This window comes from Raphanus sativus, chromosome 9, assembly GCF_000801105.2.
Source record: "Raphanus sativus cultivar WK10039 chromosome 9, ASM80110v3, whole genome shotgun sequence".
Classification (NCBI taxonomy): domain Eukaryota; kingdom Viridiplantae; phylum Streptophyta; class Magnoliopsida; order Brassicales; family Brassicaceae; genus Raphanus; species Raphanus sativus.
Genome location: NC_079519.1, coordinates 9,515,615 through 9,537,480, shown reverse-complemented (window position 1 = coordinate 9,537,480; position 21,866 = coordinate 9,515,615). Strand labels below are relative to the sequence as shown.

General features: G+C 34.0%; 1 protein-coding gene, 1 long non-coding RNA gene and 1 pseudogene across 2 annotated transcripts; 2 read left to right on the top strand and 1 right to left on the bottom strand.

Moving 5' to 3' along the window:
• The first annotated feature begins 1,184 nt into the window (after positions 1 to 1,184).
• Positions 1,185 to 2,982, top strand: LOC108849456 (IAA-amino acid hydrolase ILR1-like 3). Its single transcript, XM_056993403.1, has 4 exons — positions 1,185 to 1,691; positions 1,823 to 2,110; positions 2,202 to 2,312; positions 2,384 to 2,982. Exons 1-4 carry the CDS (start codon positions 1,239 to 1,241, stop codon positions 2,768 to 2,770), a joined length of 1,239 nt encoding a protein of 412 aa, XP_056849383.1. The 5' UTR covers positions 1,185 to 1,238; the 3' UTR covers positions 2,771 to 2,982.
• On the bottom strand, positions 2,967 to 20,730 carry LOC108850583 (pentatricopeptide repeat-containing protein At4g14190, chloroplastic-like; annotated as a pseudogene).
• Positions 8,495 to 9,344, top strand: LOC130499399 (uncharacterized). The gene is made up of 2 exons (XR_008938253.1): positions 8,495 to 8,832; positions 8,939 to 9,344. It is a non-coding gene; the product is annotated as an uncharacterized LOC130499399 (long non-coding RNA).
• Positions 20,731 to 21,866: the final 1,136 nt, after the last annotated feature.

Genomic DNA, 21,866 nt, shown 5'->3' with positions numbered 1-21,866 from the left:
TAAACAAAAATGTAAAAGAGTGTTCAATAGTATATTCTTTTTTTTAATTGTGAATAAAAAAAGATTTATAAAATAGAATATTTTCTTTTAAAAAAAATCCTAGCAAAAAGAAAATTTCAAAAGCTTATTTAATAAAACATTCACTTGGTACATAAGAAAGTGTATAATGTTGTCATTGACTCGATTAGTGTTATTTAACTTTCAACCTTTTTATTTTATTGTAATTTCTATTTCGGGTTATATTCAATTTAAACTTTTAGGTATAATGTTTTCTCTACCCCTAAGTACAAAATTGATAATAATTCATTTATTATTAAATTTAAATTATGTGTGAAAATGAGTTTTTAACTATTAAATAAATCTCACACACATATACAAAAAAATCACAAAACTATAATAAAATGGTTTATTATTTTATGTTTTTTATTAAATAAAAATATCAAACAAAACCCATTGTAACGCACGGACTCATATTTAGTGATCCAATAAAACATAAAATATCTGATAATATTTTTTTATTAAATTAATTTATACTTTTTAAATATTACATAAACTCGGTCTTTAAACTTTGATGATGTTTTTATTATGTCATCCAAATAAAAGATAATATAAAAACTTATTAATATGACAATATTAGTTTATTTTTGTTATTAATAATCTATTATAAGTTTGTGTTTTTTAGATTTAAAATTAATTTTATGATACATAGATTTAAGAAAATAACATTATGATGTTATTATATTTTTTGATTAATTTAGTTTCAGAATATATATGTCTACTATTTGAACTTAAAATATTTATATTAAATAATATTTTATAAATATGTGTAAATCCATTATTTATTAATCCATTTAAATATATATAAGCAAGCCCAAAACCAAAAGACTCAAATACTATTGATGAATTTTATTAATTTTTTTGTAAAAATAAGGATATTTTTGGAAGCAATGAAAATTTTATTAAGGACATAAAATGATAATGCTCCCCTTTTAATGGTATAGATAAATACAATAAAACAAATGTGGTTCCATGTTTAAAAACTCACGTCACATATATTTTGTGAATTACAAAACTTTGTAATAAAATGCATACTATGGCTTTTTCAAAAAAGAATGAAAAAACAAAAATAAAAGGAGCAATGCCGATTGGTACTTGCCACCAACCTTAGCGCTAAAGTCGTCGTCTACTTTCTAAACCCGCTCCTCGATAGCAGCAGCTTCTTTGCGTTTTTTTTTGAGATGGCTATATGCTCAATTGCACACTCAACGCTTCTTCTTCTACCATTGCTGGTTATCGCTTCTTCCGAGTACGAGTACCCGCGTCTACTGCTGAAAGAAGCTGAGGGAGATAAAGACTGGCTAATCTCCGTGAGAAGGCAAATCCACGAAAACCCAGAACTCCTTTACGAGTTGCACCAAACCAGTGCCCTCATTCGCCGCGAGCTCGACCAATTAGGAATCTCGTACCTATACCCGGTCGCGAAAACAGGAATCGTCGCTCAGATCGGGTCCGGTTCTCCTCCGGTTGTTGCTCTCCGTGCCGACATGGACGCTCTCCCCTTGCAGGAACTGGTCGAGTGGGATCATAAGAGCAAAGTCAACGGCAAGATGCATGCTTGTGGCCATGATTCTCACACCACTATGCTCCTTGGTGCTGCCAAGTTGCTTACCAAACGCAAACATTTTCTCAATGTAAAAAAAAAAAAAAGGATGAGCCTTGCCTTGCTTTGTCATGCTCCTCTACCTCTTTTTTTTTTAACTATGTTTGCTTTTGATTGATTATAGAAAGTTTTTTTTTTTTAATTTTTTTGAAACTCTAAAAGGGAACAGTGAGGCTTCTCTTCCAACCTGCGGAAGAAGGTGGGGCTGGTGCTTTTCAGATGATAAAAGAGGGTGCTTTGGGTGAATCTGAAGCCATTTTTGGGTTGCATGTCAATCATGATTTACCTACGGGACAGGTGTCAACCATCTCTGGTCCTGCTATGGCATCCACCACCATTTTCAGTGTAAGAATGAGTGGTTCTTGTGTTGATCCACTCTTGGCGGCTTCCTCTACCATCTTAGCATTGCAATATATAGTCTCTAGAGAAGCTGATCCTCTCTTAAGCTACGTACGTCTCTTGTTTACTTTCTCCTCTTGTCTTGATAACACTTCTTCTGTTCTGTTGCTAAACAGAGTTTTACTTGTTTTTTTGGTTTTAGGTGCTGTCTGTTACGTTTATCAAAACCCGCCCTTCTGATGTAGAATTTGGGGGAACTTTGAGGAGTCTTACAACGGATGGCATGACCTGGTTGAGGCGCAGGATGAAAGAGGTAGCTTCAAAACATATTAATTAAATGCTTAGCTAAACAAGCCAGGGCTAAACCGGTCGTTGGTGTTACAGGTGGTTGAAGGAGAAGCTCTACTACATAGATGCCAAGCGGATATAGACATGCATGAGGATGATCATCCAATGTACCCAGCAACTGTGAACGATCACAAGTTACACGAGCACGCTGAAAAGGTTCTGAAGCTCTTGGTTGGACCCGAGAATGTCAAACCGGGTGACAAGATAATGGCGGGCGAAGATTTTTCCTTCTATCAACAGAAAATTCCAGGTTACTATCTAGGAATCGGTATCAGAAACGAACAAGTCGGTTCTGTGCATTCGGTTCATTCACCTTATTTCTTCCTTGATGAAAATGTTCTTCCCATTGGATCAGCAGTGTTTGCTGCCTTAGCCGAGATGTATATACAAGACCATCAAAATCAAACCAAGTATGGACAATGAAGAAGAAAAGACCAAAGCTCAGATCTAAAGTCTCTTAGTTACTTACTTTCACAACTCAAGTTATTGGTCTTCATAAACAAAATAATTTAAATTTGACAAATCATAAGTGTTCCGCTAAGTAATGCATCTTACATTTGCAGGTGCAGGTTATATAGAGTTCTAGTGTGTGTACAGGTTGGAATTAACATACTAAGTTTCAGTTTTTCTGATTCTTTACCACAACTTCAATTAGATACTGATAAGTCCTTGGCTTTGAATCGTGCTTTATCACTTCATTGCATCTTCTAAGAAACCGACCTTCGCCAAAAGAATAATAAATCAAAGGGTCAGTCTTCATCTCCACAGGCTTATCAAGAAACCCAATTCTAGGGTTTTAGCAGAAGGACCTTCTTCTAAGGTTTGGTCTCTCCTTCTATAGGTTATTCCAAGTAAATTAAAATCCTTTGAAATATCGGAGAATCCCTTTAGTAGAAGTTTCACATTTTATCCGGACGCAAGGATTGACCCTGTAACTGGAATCTTCCCAGGTAAGAATTGAAGACCGGTGCCTCATGAATTATTTATTCCCAACACTGACAATTATTAAAACTACTGGTTCTATTTGTTGGGATTCTACGATCCATGCCCAAACTCTACATTATCCGATTAGTATAATGTTTATTTTGAGTTTAAGACAAGTTTTCATGAACTTACTTTTGGTTTTCATTTCAAAAGAGCTCGTACTAATTAGAGTTAAATATTTTTTATATATTATATTTTTGTTATCTAACTTCCGAAGTGAAACTTATATTGACATCTCTCACCACTAATAAAAAGGGAGAATTGGAAAAATGAAACACTTTGAACTTTTGTTTGTCACAATAAGATTTTTCATACTTTTGGCAATTTTGGACATATTTTACCCTTGTTTTATGAGAAAATAGTAAATAGAGTTTTAAAAATATAAAAAAATATGAAAACTATAGAAAACATAAGTATGACAAATATATAAGTTTAATTTTTTTTAAAAAAAAATTGAATCATATTTTATTTTATCTTCTGGCTACAGTTAGAATACTCATTCTGGCAGTCTACTTAGTTTATAGTTCGGATCTAAATTTAAAACACTGATATATCCAGGCTATATATCGTTGCATAACATTTCTTCTATACCGTGGCAAAGATAGAATCAGCTACGCTATAATCAAGAAAGATGGCTTTGGTGTACCTTCAGCTACAAAACGAGATATAACCACAACTCAATCACAGAGCTCGGTTACATTACGTGTCATAATCTGTTATACCTTTTACCTTATATGACGCCTGAAGGTAGAATACAGTTCTCACCTATTATACGGTGTTCTGGGTAGGTAGTATACGTATTCTAGGCAAATCGTGAAAATATGGAAACTTCCATTTTTGGTTACAGAAGTTTCCTAAATCTAAACTAAATCTACCCTAAATCTTTCAAAAAATATTTTCTCCTAAAAATCTGAAGTTGAACCGCTCCGACGAACACTTCGATTTGAAGTTGACCCGCTCCGACGAACCTAGATGACGAAGAAAACGTCGATTAAGGTTTGTTGGAGAGTCGGATGGAAGAGGAAGACGAGGAGGGAGAAGAGATTTCTTTACCCTCGAAGGATTTCAGATGAAGAGAGCGGCGGAGACGACAAGGGTGGTGAAGAACCCTAAATCACCATGGAGGAAGCTCGGCGGAGAAGAAGAAGTAAAAAAATTAGGGTCGCGATCCCTCTTTTTTACCCTCTTTTTTACCCGATCCCCTCTTTTGTTTATTCTTTTTTTAATTCCTTTTTTACTTTTAATTGTTTTAAATAATTAATCTATTACGAAAATTATTATTTATAATTAAAATTCAATTAGCAAAATGAGATTTTAAGGGTATTATAGTATTTACAAGAATTAAAATCCTAATTTAACAAAACATCTTGCAAAAATCCTAGTGTGACAAATCCTAGTTCAAAGTGTCCTAAAAATCTAATTTTCCCTAAAAATATCTATATTATTAAAACTGAAGTACAAATACAATTAACCTTATTTTCAACGGATTTGTTACATCTCTTATTTCTTTATTTTCACTCATTTTAATTACTTTATTAATTACCCTTTCCAAATAATTTGACAGATTACAAACATAACCCAACTATTTTAATTATTTTATTCTATCTTTTACATTTTCTTCACACTTCTTAACTATTTTATTAATTGTCTTACCATAATAATTAGACATCATTTATTTTACTTATTAACCATAACTAAAGCTTGATCTGCGCCACCGCGCTGGTGTTTTTTTTTTTTTACTTTTTATATAGAAATATTTATTTGCATAAGTGATAATATATATTTTAAAATTTATCCGTTTAAATAATTGTTTAATATGACATTTCTAAACACAGTGGATTTATATTTATATTGTGATTTAATCCATACTTTTAGAACACGACCCGCTTATCTGCACAAATGTATTTTTATTTTTTGAAACCATGCAACCTTATGTGTATTTATTTTCACCTTTTACAGCTAAATTATCGTTTTTATAATTATTAATATACATTTATAGTTTACATATATTATATAATTGTTTTAAATGGAATTTTAAAACATAAAATTTTATTTATTAAAATAATTAATTATATTTTATTTTTCTACCATTAATTTATATCATCATATATATTATTGTATTTATAAATAATTAGATTTTTATTTATATTAGAGTTTACTACCAATAACATATTAAAATTTAATTTATATTTAATTTATATGTTCTAAAATTGATTATTTTGTGGTTTTTATTTTTTATAAAATAATGAGAAATATAACTACAGATGTTTAAAACAATATTATACTATAAATTTTATAAATGAATAAAATAATTCCATATATTATTGAAATTGTGAAAAAATGATATTAAAGAAATTACAGATACTCTCTGATTTTATTCACATATTTTTGTATTTGTTTACTAGATTAGTTAGAAAAAGTTTATAATCAAAGTCTGAAATTGAAATATATGTTTATATTTCCATTTATGAAAGAATGTAAAATTGGAAGATTTTAAGGGGTAAGCTTAATTAAATTATATAATATCATTTATTGGTAAGCTAGATTATAGGAAGTAATTTGGACTCAAAAAAGAAATGAATTTGATTTTAAAACAATTGATCATTTTTAGTTATAGTTAAAATAAGTATCTGCACGTCTTTTGGTATATTAATGCTCAAATTATTTTAAGAAATTATTGACTTGTTGGAAAAGAGACAAGCATTAATTAAAGATAAGTTTTTAAATTTTCAGTAACATTGGATTGTAAATATTGTGCAAGTTTAAGAGTTAGTCTTAATTTGTACTTCTTTTTAAATATATTACATCATTTCAAATGCTTGAATGAAGAACTTTTTATTTATTTACATAATCAATTAGGTATGGGTATTCATGTATTCGTTCAGGTACGGATCAGTTATTTCGGGTATCAATTTTTTTTGAATTTTAAAATTAGAATCCTTTCGGATATTATAGAATTTTGATGGAGTTAGAGTCGATTTTTTTACAGGTATGGGTGGGTTCGGTTCTGGTATGTAGGAACCTAAAAAATAAACAAAAACTTATATGTTTAAAGGTATCATTGAACAATTTATAAAAAGTATAATAAAAACTAACACCGTATGAATGTGCGGGCCAAACTCTAGTCAATCTTAAAAGACGTTCCATATGAGTCTCAACAGCTGCAGGGAGATCATTGTTTAGGAAGTAGTGTCCAATCATAAGCAAGATTTTATCTCTTGGTTAGCCTTTTCTCGTCTATTATTACCCATTTAAAATGAAGTGTCAAAATGAGTTATAGCTCATGAGCTGGCTCAACTCAGGTCGATCTTTCATGAGCATGATCTCTATTTTTAAGCTCATTTAATAAATGAGTTTAATGATCGAGTTTAAATAAGATCACGATTTATATGAACGATCTTTAATGAATATGAGTTAACTCATGAGCTTGGTAGTTTTTATATTTAATATATATATATATGGATGACTTCTATTTTTCTTTGCAAGAAAATATAGTTTCTATATTAATTATATTTATGTTCTAAAATCAAAATGTAAAACCAGAAGTTAATATATATATATATATATATATGTATATATAAAGGAATATTGATATCAATATTCAAATCATATATCTTTCGAATTAAAATATAAAAATTAAATATTCCTATGACTCATGCGGGATATATATCTTTACGATTTGAATAGATGAAAATTTTAAAGATGAATCATCACAAGACTCTTATGTGGAATATATTTTTAGATCAATAATTTAGCTTTGATTTAATATATTATTAGGTATTGGTTTTATCCAGTATTTAATATTAACGTTTTGAATATTTAAATTATATTATAAAAAAAATTCTATATTTTATTTCTAATTATTATTATTATTTTTTTTTATATGTGATCGCGAGTTAACTCATTTAACTCATGATCTAGATGACCTGAGATCGAGTTTGCATATTGAAACTCATATAATAAATGAGTTAAGCTGAGTTATCTCATGAAAGATCCGAACTCACCATGAGCTGACTGAGTCTAGCGAGTTAGCTCATTTTGACACTCCTATTTAAAGTTTAAGAATTACATCTTATTATCTAAATCATAGAACTATGTTGTTGTTAGTGAAACATTTGCCAACAATAAAGTAGGATACCTGAAAAAAAAATGAAATACCCAGAACTAGTAGTAGAAATCTTGGCTATAGCCACGAAATAGCTACGAAAAATTCGTAGCAAATTTGAAAATGCCACGAAAATGATACGAAAACCTACGAAATAAAAAACGTGACTAATTGTGTCTAAAACGTAGCAAGAAAAGCTACGAAAATGCTACGAAGTGAAACGTAGCTAAATATAGCCACGAATTTGCTAGGAATAAAACGTAGCAAAGCTGCTATGAAATAAAACGTAGCAAAAATTGTGGCAAATATAAATACACTATCCACAAAATATCTTTTTGCTACGTTTTTGTCACAAAATTTACAAATTAGCCACGATTTTGCTACAATTTTTTTTGTAGCTATTTAAAACCTATACCCTAAACATGATTTTATACCCTAAACTTTAAATTAAACTTTAAATCTCCAATCTTTTCACATTATAACCTCAAATCATAACTTAAACTCAACATTTAATCATTTTTAAAATCCAATCTTAAACTTTGAATCTAAACATTAACACAATACTCCAAACCCTAAACTATACACATAAACCCTATACCCCAAATCATGAATCTAAACACTAGATCTAATATTTTCAATGTTAAACACCAGATCTTAAACATACATTTTTCAAATTTAATTTCCCCAAGTTTAGTCTCTACTATTATACTAAACCCTAAACATCATACTTCAAACTACATCACACCTTATATATCACAAACAATAAACTTTTTAACCAGTGTGTGTGTGTACACATATATTCACATAACAAAATCTAAACTTTGAATATAATCTTTTCAAATTAAAGTTCAAAATATTAAATATAAACTTAGATTGTAAATTTTATTATTTTTCTTAGATTATATATAAAAAGACTAATGAATTAAAAGGATAGATACAACATCAAACTTCAAATTTTACACTTTAATAATAAACTAACTTAAAACAAAAATTAAAAATATAACTTTAATATACCAAGCATATAAACTAAGTACGAAGTATAAACTTATTTTCTGTCTATAATAAACAATTCTTTTAATATGAGTGGGATCCCAAAAAAATAATGAAATAATAGTGAAACATTTTCATTGGTTGAAAGAGAGATGGCGAGGATAACCATTGCTTTGTTATCTACCCTTGATTACACTCAATCTAATGGACAGGATTTGTTCTTCTCTTTCTTCATGACAAAAAAGGCAATCACTTTCTTCTTCTTCTTTCACGAGTCTGATTCTCCAATCCTCTCCAACTCTCAGTCTCCATGACAAAAAAAATCAATCTCTTTCCTCTCAATTTCTGTTCATCTCCACCCATTTCCTCACCTCCGCTCAAACTCACACACGTCTTCTCGTTACGGGTATCTACCTCGTCGCCGATTCACCTTCCTCATTCATTTGACATAATCTCTGCTAAATCTCTCTTTCTCTATCTCATTCATTTGACCCTGAATTTCTCTCCCTCAGGCTAAAACGGAGATGACATAGGAAGAGGACGACGGCGGTGGTAAATCCGAAGTTTCTCTCCCTCAGTCGTGGAAACGGAGAAGAGAGAGAGGAAGAGGACAACCGAGGTGGTAAATCCCGAGCTTCTCTCCGCTGCGTCTCCGCTCACACTCTCGCCGCTGCTGCTGCTCTCTTTGCCGGCATTGACTGGAAAGATGACTCGTTGCGACTCGAGTCAGATTAGGTCTAGTTTTTTTTTTGTTGGTTTAGTTTTTTTTTTCTGTTAAATTTGGTTTGGTTTGGTTATGTAAACCAATTTTAATTTGTAAAACAATTTCAATATATATATATATATATAAAAATATTTAAAATTTTATTTTATTTTTGTAAATCATTCACAAAAAGAAATGATAATATTGGAAATCAATTTGTTTATTTAATTTTTATTTTTTTTTAGTTTATTTTTTTTAAAGTTACGAATTAGCCACGATTTATTATGTGGCTAACTTATGCTACGAATTTTTCATGCAAAACGTAGCATTTTAGCTAGGAAACGACCGTGGCAACTCCGTGGCTTTTTTTGCTACGACTTTGCAACATTTTAAATTTGCTACGCTCCTATAGTCACGTTTTTGTTTTTGTGGCATTTCGTAGCAAAATTACCATATAGCCACGAATTTTAGCTCATAGCTACGAAAATGACCGTGGCTATATACTTTTTTTTTACTAGTATAATGATAAAACCATCAAACCATCTCTCTTAAGGATATATAACTATAACATATGTACTAGTGTGGGGCCTCAGAAATGTCTCAGACAGCGACACAAATTTATGGTGAGTGCAGGACCAGAAACATCTGAGTTAGTGATGCAGATAGGAGTGTCAAAATGAACTATATCTCAACTCAGCTCAATTTTTCATGAGCACAATCTTTATATTTTAGGCTCATTTCGTAAATTAGTTTATTGATCGAGCTTATATTAGATCACTAGTTATATGAACGATCTTTAATGAACATAAGCTAGATCATGAGCTTGTTCATTTTTATACTTACAATTATATATATATATGGATAACTTCTATTTTTATGTAAAAATAATAATTTATGTGTTTATCATATTTATCTTTCAAAAATTAAAATGTCAAACCAAATATTCTTAAAAGGCAGTTTCTATATTAATTAAATCTATCTTCAAAAATTAAAATGTAAAATATACATAAGTAATATAGAAATTAATCTTTTAAAAGTTATCTATAAAATTTAATTTAATTTATTTTAGGTGTTGGATTTTTTTTATTTTTGTCATGTGTTGTTTTTATTTAGTATTAAATATTTATGTTTGGGAGTTTTAATATTTAAATTATGAATAATATTACATAAGTTATTTTTATCACTGTTTTATTTTATTTTATTTTATTTTATTATTATTTTTATATTAGATCACGAGTTAACTCATTTAACTTATGATCTAGATGATCTGAATTTGAGTTTAAATATTGAACCTCATATAATAAATGAGATGAGCTGAGATACCTCATGAAAGATCCGAGCTCACCATGAGCTGAGCTTAGTTGAGCGAGTTAGCTCATTTTGACACCACTAGATGCAGTTTGTGTGGTGCGGATGAAAAGATGTTTGCATATCAACGCAAACACTACAAGAAAACACGGTCATAACGACCAAACATTACGACTACTAAAGTGTTGTCGTAAAGTTACGTCGAAATTACCTCTACTTTACGACGAAAAGGACAATCGACATATGGTAGACGTTAATAAACGACGAAAAGCAATCATCGTAAGGCAGACGTTATGGTACATCTTCATTACGACGAAATATATTTGTCGTTGTGTTTAGTCGTAAACTAGATGTAAATTTACGACTGCAAAACAACGAATATTTAGAGTCTAAATAACGAGAATTATACGACCTTTGAAACGTGATAAATGTTTGTAGGTCTGTATAGTTGTTAATTGGTAGTAAAGTTTACGTAGTAGGAAATCCGTAGTAACATTCCCACCTACCAAACTCAAAAATTTCCTATAAATATGGTATGCTCTCTCATTCTAAACATTGAAAAGAAAAAAAAGTCTCATGGTGGCAGAAAAAGTCTCAAGCCAAGTGTTTCTGGATGAGAATGTTGGTTTGTAAACCCCTGAACTATTCTTCCACAGCGCAATGTCATTTTGGTGATGGTTCTCAAGCTTCTTTTTCTCAATCTCATCTTCTATCTTGTTTATTATCTCAACACGATGACGTCTTCGTCTATGGTTCTGCATAGCTTCAGCCACTGTTGCAGTTACTGGAATACCCAAATCAATCACTCTTCTAGTACCCAACAGCTCCAGTACAGTACCCAAAGGATTCCAATGATCATACCAGAAGGAAGTAGCTTCACCATTCTTGACGTCAACTCTATGAAATCTTTTTGCAACATCTCTAATTTTGAGAATTTTTCTCCACATCCAAGAACCAAGTGTTGAGTTTTCTCTTACAGCCCAGAAGGATCCTTTGCGAATCAGATAAGCTTGTATCCATTTTACCCAAAGTGTGTCTTGCCCAGAAAGAATTCGCCAGGCTAGCTTCAGAGTAGAAACTTCATTAACTTCTGAGAGAGGCCTTAAATCCAAACCTCCCTCTGCTTTCATCTTACAAACTTCTTCCCAACTAACTTTCGATTTCTTTGTACTCATCTCTGGTCCAGACCACAGGAAGGCTGCACTCATTTTTTCAATCTCCCGTAAGCATTTTCTTGGCATTCTGAAGGCTGCAAGCCAGAAATTTGTCAAACTCATTATCACTGATTTTATGAGTTGCAGTCTACCTGCATAAGAAAGAAATCTCCCATTCCAATTACACATCTTTGTTCTGACTTTCTCCATCAAAGGTAAATAGTCTGAAACTGTCATCTTCCTTGTGAGAAGAGGTAAACCAAGGTATCTTACAGGGAGCAGCCCTGCTGCAAAAGGGAAGTTCGTGAGAATGGCCTCTTGATTTTCCCGAGTAAATCCAGCCATGTACAAAGTAGATTTTTCCAAGCTTATATTCAATCCTGACATTTTTGCAAATTCCTCAAACACAGACAATATTCCTTCTACAGATCTCTTCTGACCATCAGCAAACACCATTATATCATCTGCGAAGCATAAATGTGTCAGAGAGACATTTTTACACTTCGGATGATAACCAATTCTTCTTTCTGATGCTGCTTTATCTAAAAGTTTAGAAAGCACATTCATACAGATCACGAAGAGAGAAGGGGATAGAGCGCAGCCTTGCCTTAGTCCTCTGTTGCTATAGAAATAACCAGTTAATTCTCCATTCACTTGGATGGAGAAAGATGCAGTTGAAACACACAATCTTATCTATTTTGCAGGAAACCCCAAAGCTTCCAGTGTCGCTAACAAAAAAGGCCATTGTACTGAATCAAATGCCTTTGAGATATCTATTTTCATAACACTCCTCGAAGATATCTCAGTTTTGTGATAATCCTTAACTAATTCAGTTGCTAAAAGGAGGTTCTCCATCAACAACCTATCCTTAACAAAAGCAGACTGATTATCAGCTATGAATTTTGGCATAATTCCTTTCAGGCGATTTGCAAGCAACTTAGAGATCACCTTATAGAGCACATTACAGCAAGATATTGGCCTATAATCCTTCATTTCCTTAGCAGTGTCCTTCTTAGGAATCAGAGCTAGAATTGTAGAATTAATACCTTATGGAAGAAATCCTTTGATGAAGAAAGACTGAACTGCAACCACTACATCTTCACCAATTATTGACCATGCTGACTTAAAGAACTCTGTTGTGTAACCATCTGGACCAGGAGACTTATTCGATGGCATCTTAAATACCACTGTTTTTATTTCTTCCGGCGTAACCACTCTAGTCAGAGCCTCACAATCTGCTTCTCTGATCCCATTCTCCCCTCATCTCTCTTCTCTGGATCTCTTATTAGTTTCAATTTCAATAGGTTTTGATGCCAACAAAGGTCATCTAGTCTATCTCATTGACATTGTAATTGTAACTCATACACTTTGACAAAGTGTAGCGAATAATGGGGTCACAGGTAATTTACCTATCCCTCGTTTCCACAATGTGTGATCATCCCTGAGATTTAGAATAATGGGGCCGCAGGTAATTTACCTATCCCTCTGCCTCTCAAGAAATCATTTAAATATTTATAACATAAACTTAGATCTTTGAGATGCCGAAGAGAGAGAAGGAAGAGAACCATAAACACACATACTTTTTACCTTCCAGACTTGTAAGAGGATTCTGATCCAGTGATTATCAAACCCAAGACATGCAAATAAAGTCAGTATTAGTGTTAGAGGTCAGCTTCGGTTCCTTCAAACAATCTCAGCAAGTGTATATAGGTGACAGGTTGATCCACTTTAACATCTTTAGTACTATCTGCAATCAGTAAATCTAGAATGGTGCTAAAGACTGGTTAGATAATCAAGTATAAATCAATATCAATGTCCCCATTTTAGTACTTATGCGAAAAATAATTTTGAAAACATTTTTAAATAAAAACCAAAATAAAAACACATATTAGTAAACCTCCCCCCGGACTTAATTACACTGTCCCAGTGTAACACAGCCGTAGTGAAGTGAAAAAATAAATCATAAGTACTTAATGTAACAAGATAGAACGACTAAACCTGACCGTGATGGCATCGATCGATACATATAGAGATACGTCGATCTTTATTAATGGTCATGTGGTGTCGAGCAATGCGACTTGATTGTGTCGGTCGACGGAATTATCATTCTACTTGGGTCTTAAAAATCTGCGAAAACCAATGCCAAAATAAAAGTAAAAATGTAACAAGCTCAGACACAAGCTCGGTCGCTATAGCGACCGAGCCACGATGGTGGTGGTTGTCGGAAGACTTTGGACGTTTCGGAAAATGGTTAGTGTATGTATGTGATATTCCATGGATTTTACCTATTTTTAGACCTTTAGTGTTTTATCTATATTAGGTTACAGGAGAAGATTCATGGAAGAAGCATTGATATACCAATATCGACCGATGGTTGCAAACATTGGTCGACAGAGCATTAATAGCATCGATCGATCTCCACTTAATTGTGTTGATCGATAGAGCATCAAGAGTATTGATCGCCACTTAACTGTGTTGGTCAATATTCACATCAAAGTTAGGTATACTGTTTTTTCCTTGTTAATTATTGTCCTTATGATTTATTCTTCCACCAAACTTAGATTGTATAACACTGGTAACAGTGTTGTTTAAGTCTAGGGGAGGTCGTTCTAATATTATAATTTAGATTAACTATTTAGAATAGGGACCCGAGTAAACGATTGTCATAATATCGACCGACGAGAAGAAATCGATATCGATCGACATAACCAAATCTGCCACGACCGATGACAACACATTTACATTGATCAACATCTATTCCGGCCAGATCCAAGTGTTGACGATTGCTCACCACATCAACTGATGAGACCAGCTCGATATCGATCGACAACACTTCATCAACAACGATCGATGATCAATTCATTGTATCGATCGACACTGAGCAGGTTATCGTTCTTACTTGTTTACATTTCGTACTTATGCTTTATTATTTTCACCTTACCACCGACTGTGTTTACACTGGGGACAATGTAGTTTAAATCTGGGGGATTACTAACGATTATCTACTTTATGAGTCTTATTTAAAACGCTTTCAAAAAAGTTTTTACTGATTCAAGAAGGGGATGATGATCTATTTCGATTTACTACTTGTCATCTAACCACTCTTTAGACCAGTCTTAGATTTACTAACTGCAGAAGTACTAGAGATACTAAAGTGGATCAACCTGTCAACTGTTGGGGTCAAAAACCGTCGCGATGAAGTTAATATCGAAACATTCGATAAAATAAGATTTCAATTATTTTTACGAGAAGAAATCGTAAAAATCGTATCCTTGCAAAAGTTTCTCGCGATTAAACAAAGTTCTCGTTAAAACACGATCATCAGAGATAACAAAAGATCGTTAAACCACGAGGATGCGGCTTGGTAATCGCGGAACAACTAAGGGATCATACAGACACAAGCTTGGTCGCTATAGCGACCGAGCTCCATACAAAGCTCAGTCACTATAGCGACCGATCACTCGTACATCGATCATTTTCCGAAACGTCCAAAGTCTTCTGAAATGACTATACAATGTAAGACTATGCACTCTCGACTATCCATATAACAGTCCTCCGCAAGCCACGACTAACCATTTCTTGATCTCTCGATCAAATGGGATCATCCGTTCGGTTTACAATGAAACCGCGGAAACTTAACCTTATCTGAGAAATCGTAATAAACGTCTCAAATCAAAAAGACGGCCCAAAGGGTCCTAAACTTGATTCGAGGCCCACTTACGATTTCTTAAAATCCCATGACGGTTTATGCTTGGAGGATATGCATCAGTTTTCGCGGAAAAATAGAAAATTTCCGCAGATAATCATGAAGATCGAAAAAATGGAATATTTCCATTTTTCGGACTATGACGGCTCAAGGGCAAAAGGGGGAAGCGTAAACCGACCTAGGAGGGAGTATATAAGGAGCTCAAGGCAAGAGGCATAGAGAGGGACGTTTTTCAGAGCAAACTTAGACTTTAGAGCGATTTAGAAAATTTTCCGTTTTTGTTATTCGAGCTGCGACTCAATTAGGTTTAGCCACCTTCGGGTATTAGACTAGGGACCTCGCCGACAGCTCTCGTAGACGAAGCACGTTACCTTGTTGTTACGCTCATACGCAGATTCAGAATAAAATCCCTTCTTGCTCTCTTTTTACGATTTCTTATTTTATTTCTCGTTTATTTTCGTGTTCTGATTGCTTGGCGTTTGGTTTCTCAGAAATCCGGGAACTCTGGTAAATTAGGGTTTTCATACTTTCCTAAATAATACGAAATATTGACGGTGTGAATTTCGGTTCCCACATCAACTATGTTTGCACTTGCTGAAATTGTTTGAAGGAACCAAAGCTGACCTCCAACCTAATACTGACTTTATTTGCTTGTCTTGGAGGCTTGGTATACATTGGATCGGAATCCTCCTGCAAGTCTGGAAGGTAAAAAGTCTGTGTGTTTCTATATCCCTTCCTTCTCTCTCTTCGGCATCTCAAGATATAAGTTTATAAAGAAAAGATTAATATGATTTCTTGAGAGGCAGATGGATAGGTAAATTACCTGCGACCCCATTATTCTAAATCTCAAGGAAGATCACACATTGTGGAAACGAGGGATAGGTAAATTACCTGTGACCCCATTATTCGCTACACTTTGTCAAAATGTATGAGTTACAAATGCAATGTCAATGAGATAGACTAGATGACATGTGTTGGCATCGAAACCTGTTGAAATTGAAACTAATAAGAGATTCAGAGAAGAGAGATGAGGGGAGAAAGGGATCAGAGAAGACTACCTGTGTGTTCAGAAACTTGCTGGAGTTGAGTCCATGTGTTCTTAGATTGACACTCCGAAGGTAAAGCTACAATTTTATTTTTATGCAAGAAATGAGGTTAGTAGAGGGGATTGTCAGACATGATTTGTTAGGTTATGGAACTAGTGGAATTTGGTTGCTATATTAGGATATGGTACAATGTGCTTCTATGGTTAGGATGTTTATTATTTGGCTTGCACTACTAGAGAGATGGTGACTGAGTTTTTAAAATCATGTGAGTCCCTGCTGTTTTCAAACCTCTTTCAGAGAGACTGCCTGTTTGTTTTGCTTGAGGACAAGCAAAAGGGTAAGTCTGGGGAGTTGATATACCATGGATTTTACCTATTTTTACATATGGTATATAAGTGTTATATATATACTATTTATTATGTATTGGATTCTATTTAGAATATTTACAGGTTCAGGAACGATTTAGAGATATAAGGTGATTTTGGTACCTTTTGGAGTCTATCGCAGTGCAGAACTGCACAGACGCTTCAGATGTTTCGCTCTCCATGGAGACCTTCCCACCGTTGGATTTAGCCCATATTTTGATAGAGGATATAGATTTTAGTTAGCTTTCCAATTCCACCGGTCTGAGGTCAATCTGCATCCTGTAGCAGAAGTTATGCCCGTTTTACTGAAGAATGGTCAGTCTGCCTCGCGAGAGGAAGTTGTCGAGAAGAGGATTGTATGTCGATCGATGCAACACACTACATGTAGATCGACAGGGAGATCAGAATGTGGGCCAAGTATATCTCATGACCGACTGAAGCCCAGGAGTCACCACAAAGTTATCAAAATACTCTTGACGACCAGAAACCATATTTATGTTATTTCTAAGCCATTGTTGGCGGCTACGCTTTAGACGCTCTTTATGCTTTCTTTTGTTCTATTGTTCTTAGTTAGGAGAGAAGGGAGGGAACTCCTTCAGAGTCCTCCTGGAACTCCTTTGCTTTTGGTTTATTTATCTATTGCATTTTCATCTATTCATCTATGATTTCTGTGACAACTATCATGTCTGAATAGATCCACCTGTTAGATCTATGGTTCAGATAGGTTTGTGGGATTAGCCCCAAACTATATTTGCTAAGTTGTGATATTAATCAAATGGATTGTACCATATGCTTGTTCTAGATTAGCTAACTAGAATATAGATCACTAGGATCCTTATATCTTGAATTATCTATTTGAACTAGCTTGTCTCCTGTTGAGAAGAGCGAGAGCCCTCCTTGAGACCTAGTGTTCATTATCGGCTCGCGCCTAGGCATATCTAAAAGCCGTTGATCGATATCCCGACAGGTGAATCGATCGGCGCTGCGAAAGTTGTATCGCTCGATATCTCTAAAAGATATCGATCGACTCTTTTTCTGGTCAACAGACGACAGTTGAGATCAGAGATCTAGTTATTTAACCAGTGAGACATCACTGATTGTTAAGCGGCTGAGTTCTATAATATCATGCAAGCAACTTGTTAGGCATCTATAGATATTATAATCCCCAATACCTGAATAGAAGCCCTAGATCTAGCTACGATCCTTCCATCAAACAACTCCTTGCCAAGTTGAACAATTATATTGTTCATCTTGTTTAATGTTCTATTTTATTTACTGCTTTACTATATTTATTTACTGCTTTATAAACTATTAGTCTAGCTTAATCTCATAACTATTAGATCTAGTGTGTGCCTTAACTTCCTGTTGATTCGATCCCTAAGTAATATAACTTGACCTCTTTTGATGAGAGTAATTCACTCCTTAGGGTAATTTGAGTGATATCAGTATGCTCGGTCGCTATAGCGACGGAGCTTTGTCCGCAGCCCGGTCGCTATAGCGACCAAGCTTTACACTAGCGACAGAGCTGCAATCGAGGCTCGGTCGCTATAGCGACCGAGCGTGATTCCGTGATTCAATCGCTATAGCAATCGAGCTCTTGTTCGTGACTCAGTCGCCATTGCGACCGAGTTTGTGCCGTGGACTGAAATCCATCGTCCAAGCGTCCAAAACCATTTCGATGCTAAGACGCTTTTAGGATGTTTGTTTGCGGATGTTTGGACCTTCGATAATATCGTATTGTTGATTTAAGAAATCGTTGATTTAAGAAGTCGTTATTTTTGGAAATCGTTGTCTTAAGAAATCGTTGTTTTAAAACAAGATTTTCCCACAAGTTTTCTTCGTATAAGTTTTTCGTATAGGTTTTCCTTTCCTGAAAACGTAGAAATTCTTAAGATAATAATTTTTACGGATATTTGGATGCCAACTTTGCCGTGTCCGATTTCGACCTCAACAATCAACATTTTCCTTTCCATTTATTTCCCATTCTAAACATTGAACCAACTATTACAGAGACAGATTCACTAACGGTTGCGCTAAGCCAGACCAAGGACAACCTCGTCGTCCAACTCTAAACGGATTAAACTCTTAATCCGCACCATTTTTCTCGAACTTTTTTTGGTTTGAATTTTGTGGCTATTCTCATATATGTGGAACTCTGTTTGTGGCCCATATGTTCACCAAAATTATTATGGCATATGAAACATTGTATCATGCGACAATGCAAGCCTCTCAATTACTTTTATCTTTCACAAATAAAGTTATTGTGCAATCTATACATTGAAATTAACATACTAAGAGCATCATTATTGCAAGGTTCTTACTCAAAAGTTCTTAAAAAACATATATATGTATGTATATATTATATATGCGTATATAATAAAGGGTTCTTAGCTTTACGGAGAACCCAACCGAAAAGTTCTTAAATAAGAAACTTTCGGTTGTGTTTTTCCATAAAGCTAAGAACCATACATTATATACGCATATATAATATATACATACACATATATGTTTTTTCAGTTTTCTGATTATTAACCACAACTTCTAATAGATACTGATAACTCCATGTCTTTGTATCGTGCTTCACACTACATTGCAGCTTCTAAGAAACTGGCCTTCCCCAAAAGCAACATGAACCAAAGGGTCAGTCTTCATTTCCACAGGCTTATCAAGAAACCCATTCTTTTCCCAGTTCATAAAAACTGCAGTACCCTCGAACCCAGCTACGCTCAAGTCGACGACAATTGTTACAGTCACAAGATAAATTTTCACACGTCTCTTCCCTATCTCAAAGAGTAACAGTTCAATGCTCTTAAAATCCCCCATCTTCAAGTAAGCTAAAAGAACAATATTAGCAAAAGTTGTACTCCAAGGAATTCTTGCTTCGTTCATCTCTTTTTCAAGGTAATTCAAAACTTTCCGACTCACAAGTATGCTTGACATAGACCCCTCAGACACCAAGCCAGATCGCTCCTCCGAATGCCACGACACAAATCATCGAGCCTCGATAACATGAGTTTATCAATGTAATCACACGTTAACCTCCTAACTAACTCCTCATCCAGACAAATCCCAAACATCAGAATCTTGTCATACGTCTCCTCCATCTTCTCCAACACCCCAAACTCTGCATAAGATCCAAGCATCGACACCAAAGTAACAGGCTCCAGAGTCATCTTCCTCGACATCAAGCTCTGATACATCCTCTTAAGCAACCCTCCTCGAGCGAACTCGCACACGAGTAGATTATAAGTAACGTGGTCACGAGCACAACTCTCGGCTTCCATTCTCTGGACGCACGAAACAATCTCATCGTACAGTTGCCACTTACCGTACCCTTCAATCAGCCCGTCGTATGTCTCGGTTTCCGGTAACACACAGTTCTCTTTCATCTGATTCAAATATAACATTGCTTCCTCGAACTTGCCATTGTCAGCGTAACCGTGGATGATAGACTTGTAGATTCTTAAAGACGGGTTAAATCTCATAATCATTAATCATTGATGGTAAAGCTAAAACCTCTTCGTTCATCGATCTTTCCGAACATAGAAGCCTTAAGATCTTCTCGTAGTTAGTCTCGTTGATTCGTGAAGGGTCTAGCCTTTCACGCATCGATCACCTAAGATTGCATTAGAAAAGAGAGGTTCTTGATTTTCTTGAATATATATAGGAAGATAAAGTTTTTAAAAATTTTACCGGAAGAATCTCGTGGAGTCTTGAGGAGCGATGGAGGAACCGAATCATGGCGAAGAATTTCTCTTTTCTCCAGTATCCATCCTCTTGAAGCAGCTCTAGAAGACAAGAACAAGGATGGCTGAGTCTTCGCGGTAGTGAATTGAGAACCGGTGGTGGTGGTTGTCGGAGAGAAGAAAGGTGGGTTGTGTCGTGTCTTCTTCGGTGGAATATTCGAGAGACAGCGGCGACATGCAGCGGAGGGAAATGATATTAGGCTTAGAGGTAAAGGATGTGAGAAACCTTGCGTTCGAGTTCCCTAGCGGAGGAGGTAGCTTGTGGAGAAACTGCATTAATAAACATATGTTGAGATATATTAAAACTACTAGTTCTACTTGTTGGAATTACGATATTGTCCATTTTAAGTTTAAAAGGAAAATTCCGCATAGATTTACTTTTTGTTTTCTTTTCAGAAAGCTTTATCCTAATTAGAGTTAGACTTCTTTTTATATATTAGACTTTCTTTTGTTTAGTTTTTGATGTGTGACTTAAATTGATCTTTCACTAGTGATAAAACTTTCTATCTTAAGGATGGAGATACCATATGAGTTTCAGCAGCTGCGGGTAGATGATTGTTTTTAGGAAGTAGTGCCCAATCACATACAAGATTTTATCTCTTGGTTAGCCTTTTCTCGTCTATTTTACCCACTTGAAGTTTAAGAATGCCTCTAATTACCTAAATCATAGATATGTGTTTCATTTTTTGTGGTTAAACTTCATTGTAGGATGAAAAGTAAAAGAGTAAACTAGCCATCATGTCAGTATAAATAGAAAATCATCTTAGACTCAGTTCCTCATACAATACGCATAACATACCTTCAAATTAAAAAAAAAAGTAAAAAGTAAAACATAGCATGGCTAAGTTTGTTCCATCATCACCTTCCTCTTCGTTGTTCTAATTATCTTTTCTTCTTTTGGTAAGTATTGACATTATTAAAAAATAAAAAAGTATTGACATTATTATATACATGGCAAATTATATTATTTTTTAAATTTCAGATTATTTGATAATCAACCCTGACATATTTATGCATATATATATATATAAAGAAGAACAAACGATGGTGGAAGGGCAGAAGACATGCAAGAGGAAGCCTAGGTCAGGGATAGAATCTTGTATGAAGGATGATAATTGCCGGTTTTGCATCACAGTCGAGAAAGCACTACGTGGTAGTTGCGATTATAAATTCCCTCTACGCCAGTGTTTCTGCCACTTTCCATGTTAATCAACAGAGCCGTGCCAAGATATTTTTATGCCCTATGCCAAATAAGTATTATATAACAATATTTTTTTAAATGGTTTTTAATAAATAATATTAAATAATTTTTTAAAAAACTTGTATAGAATTAAAATAAATGTTGACTATTTATGTTTTAAGCATAAATATATAGCTATACATACAAAATAGTTTTTTTAATATAAACTATT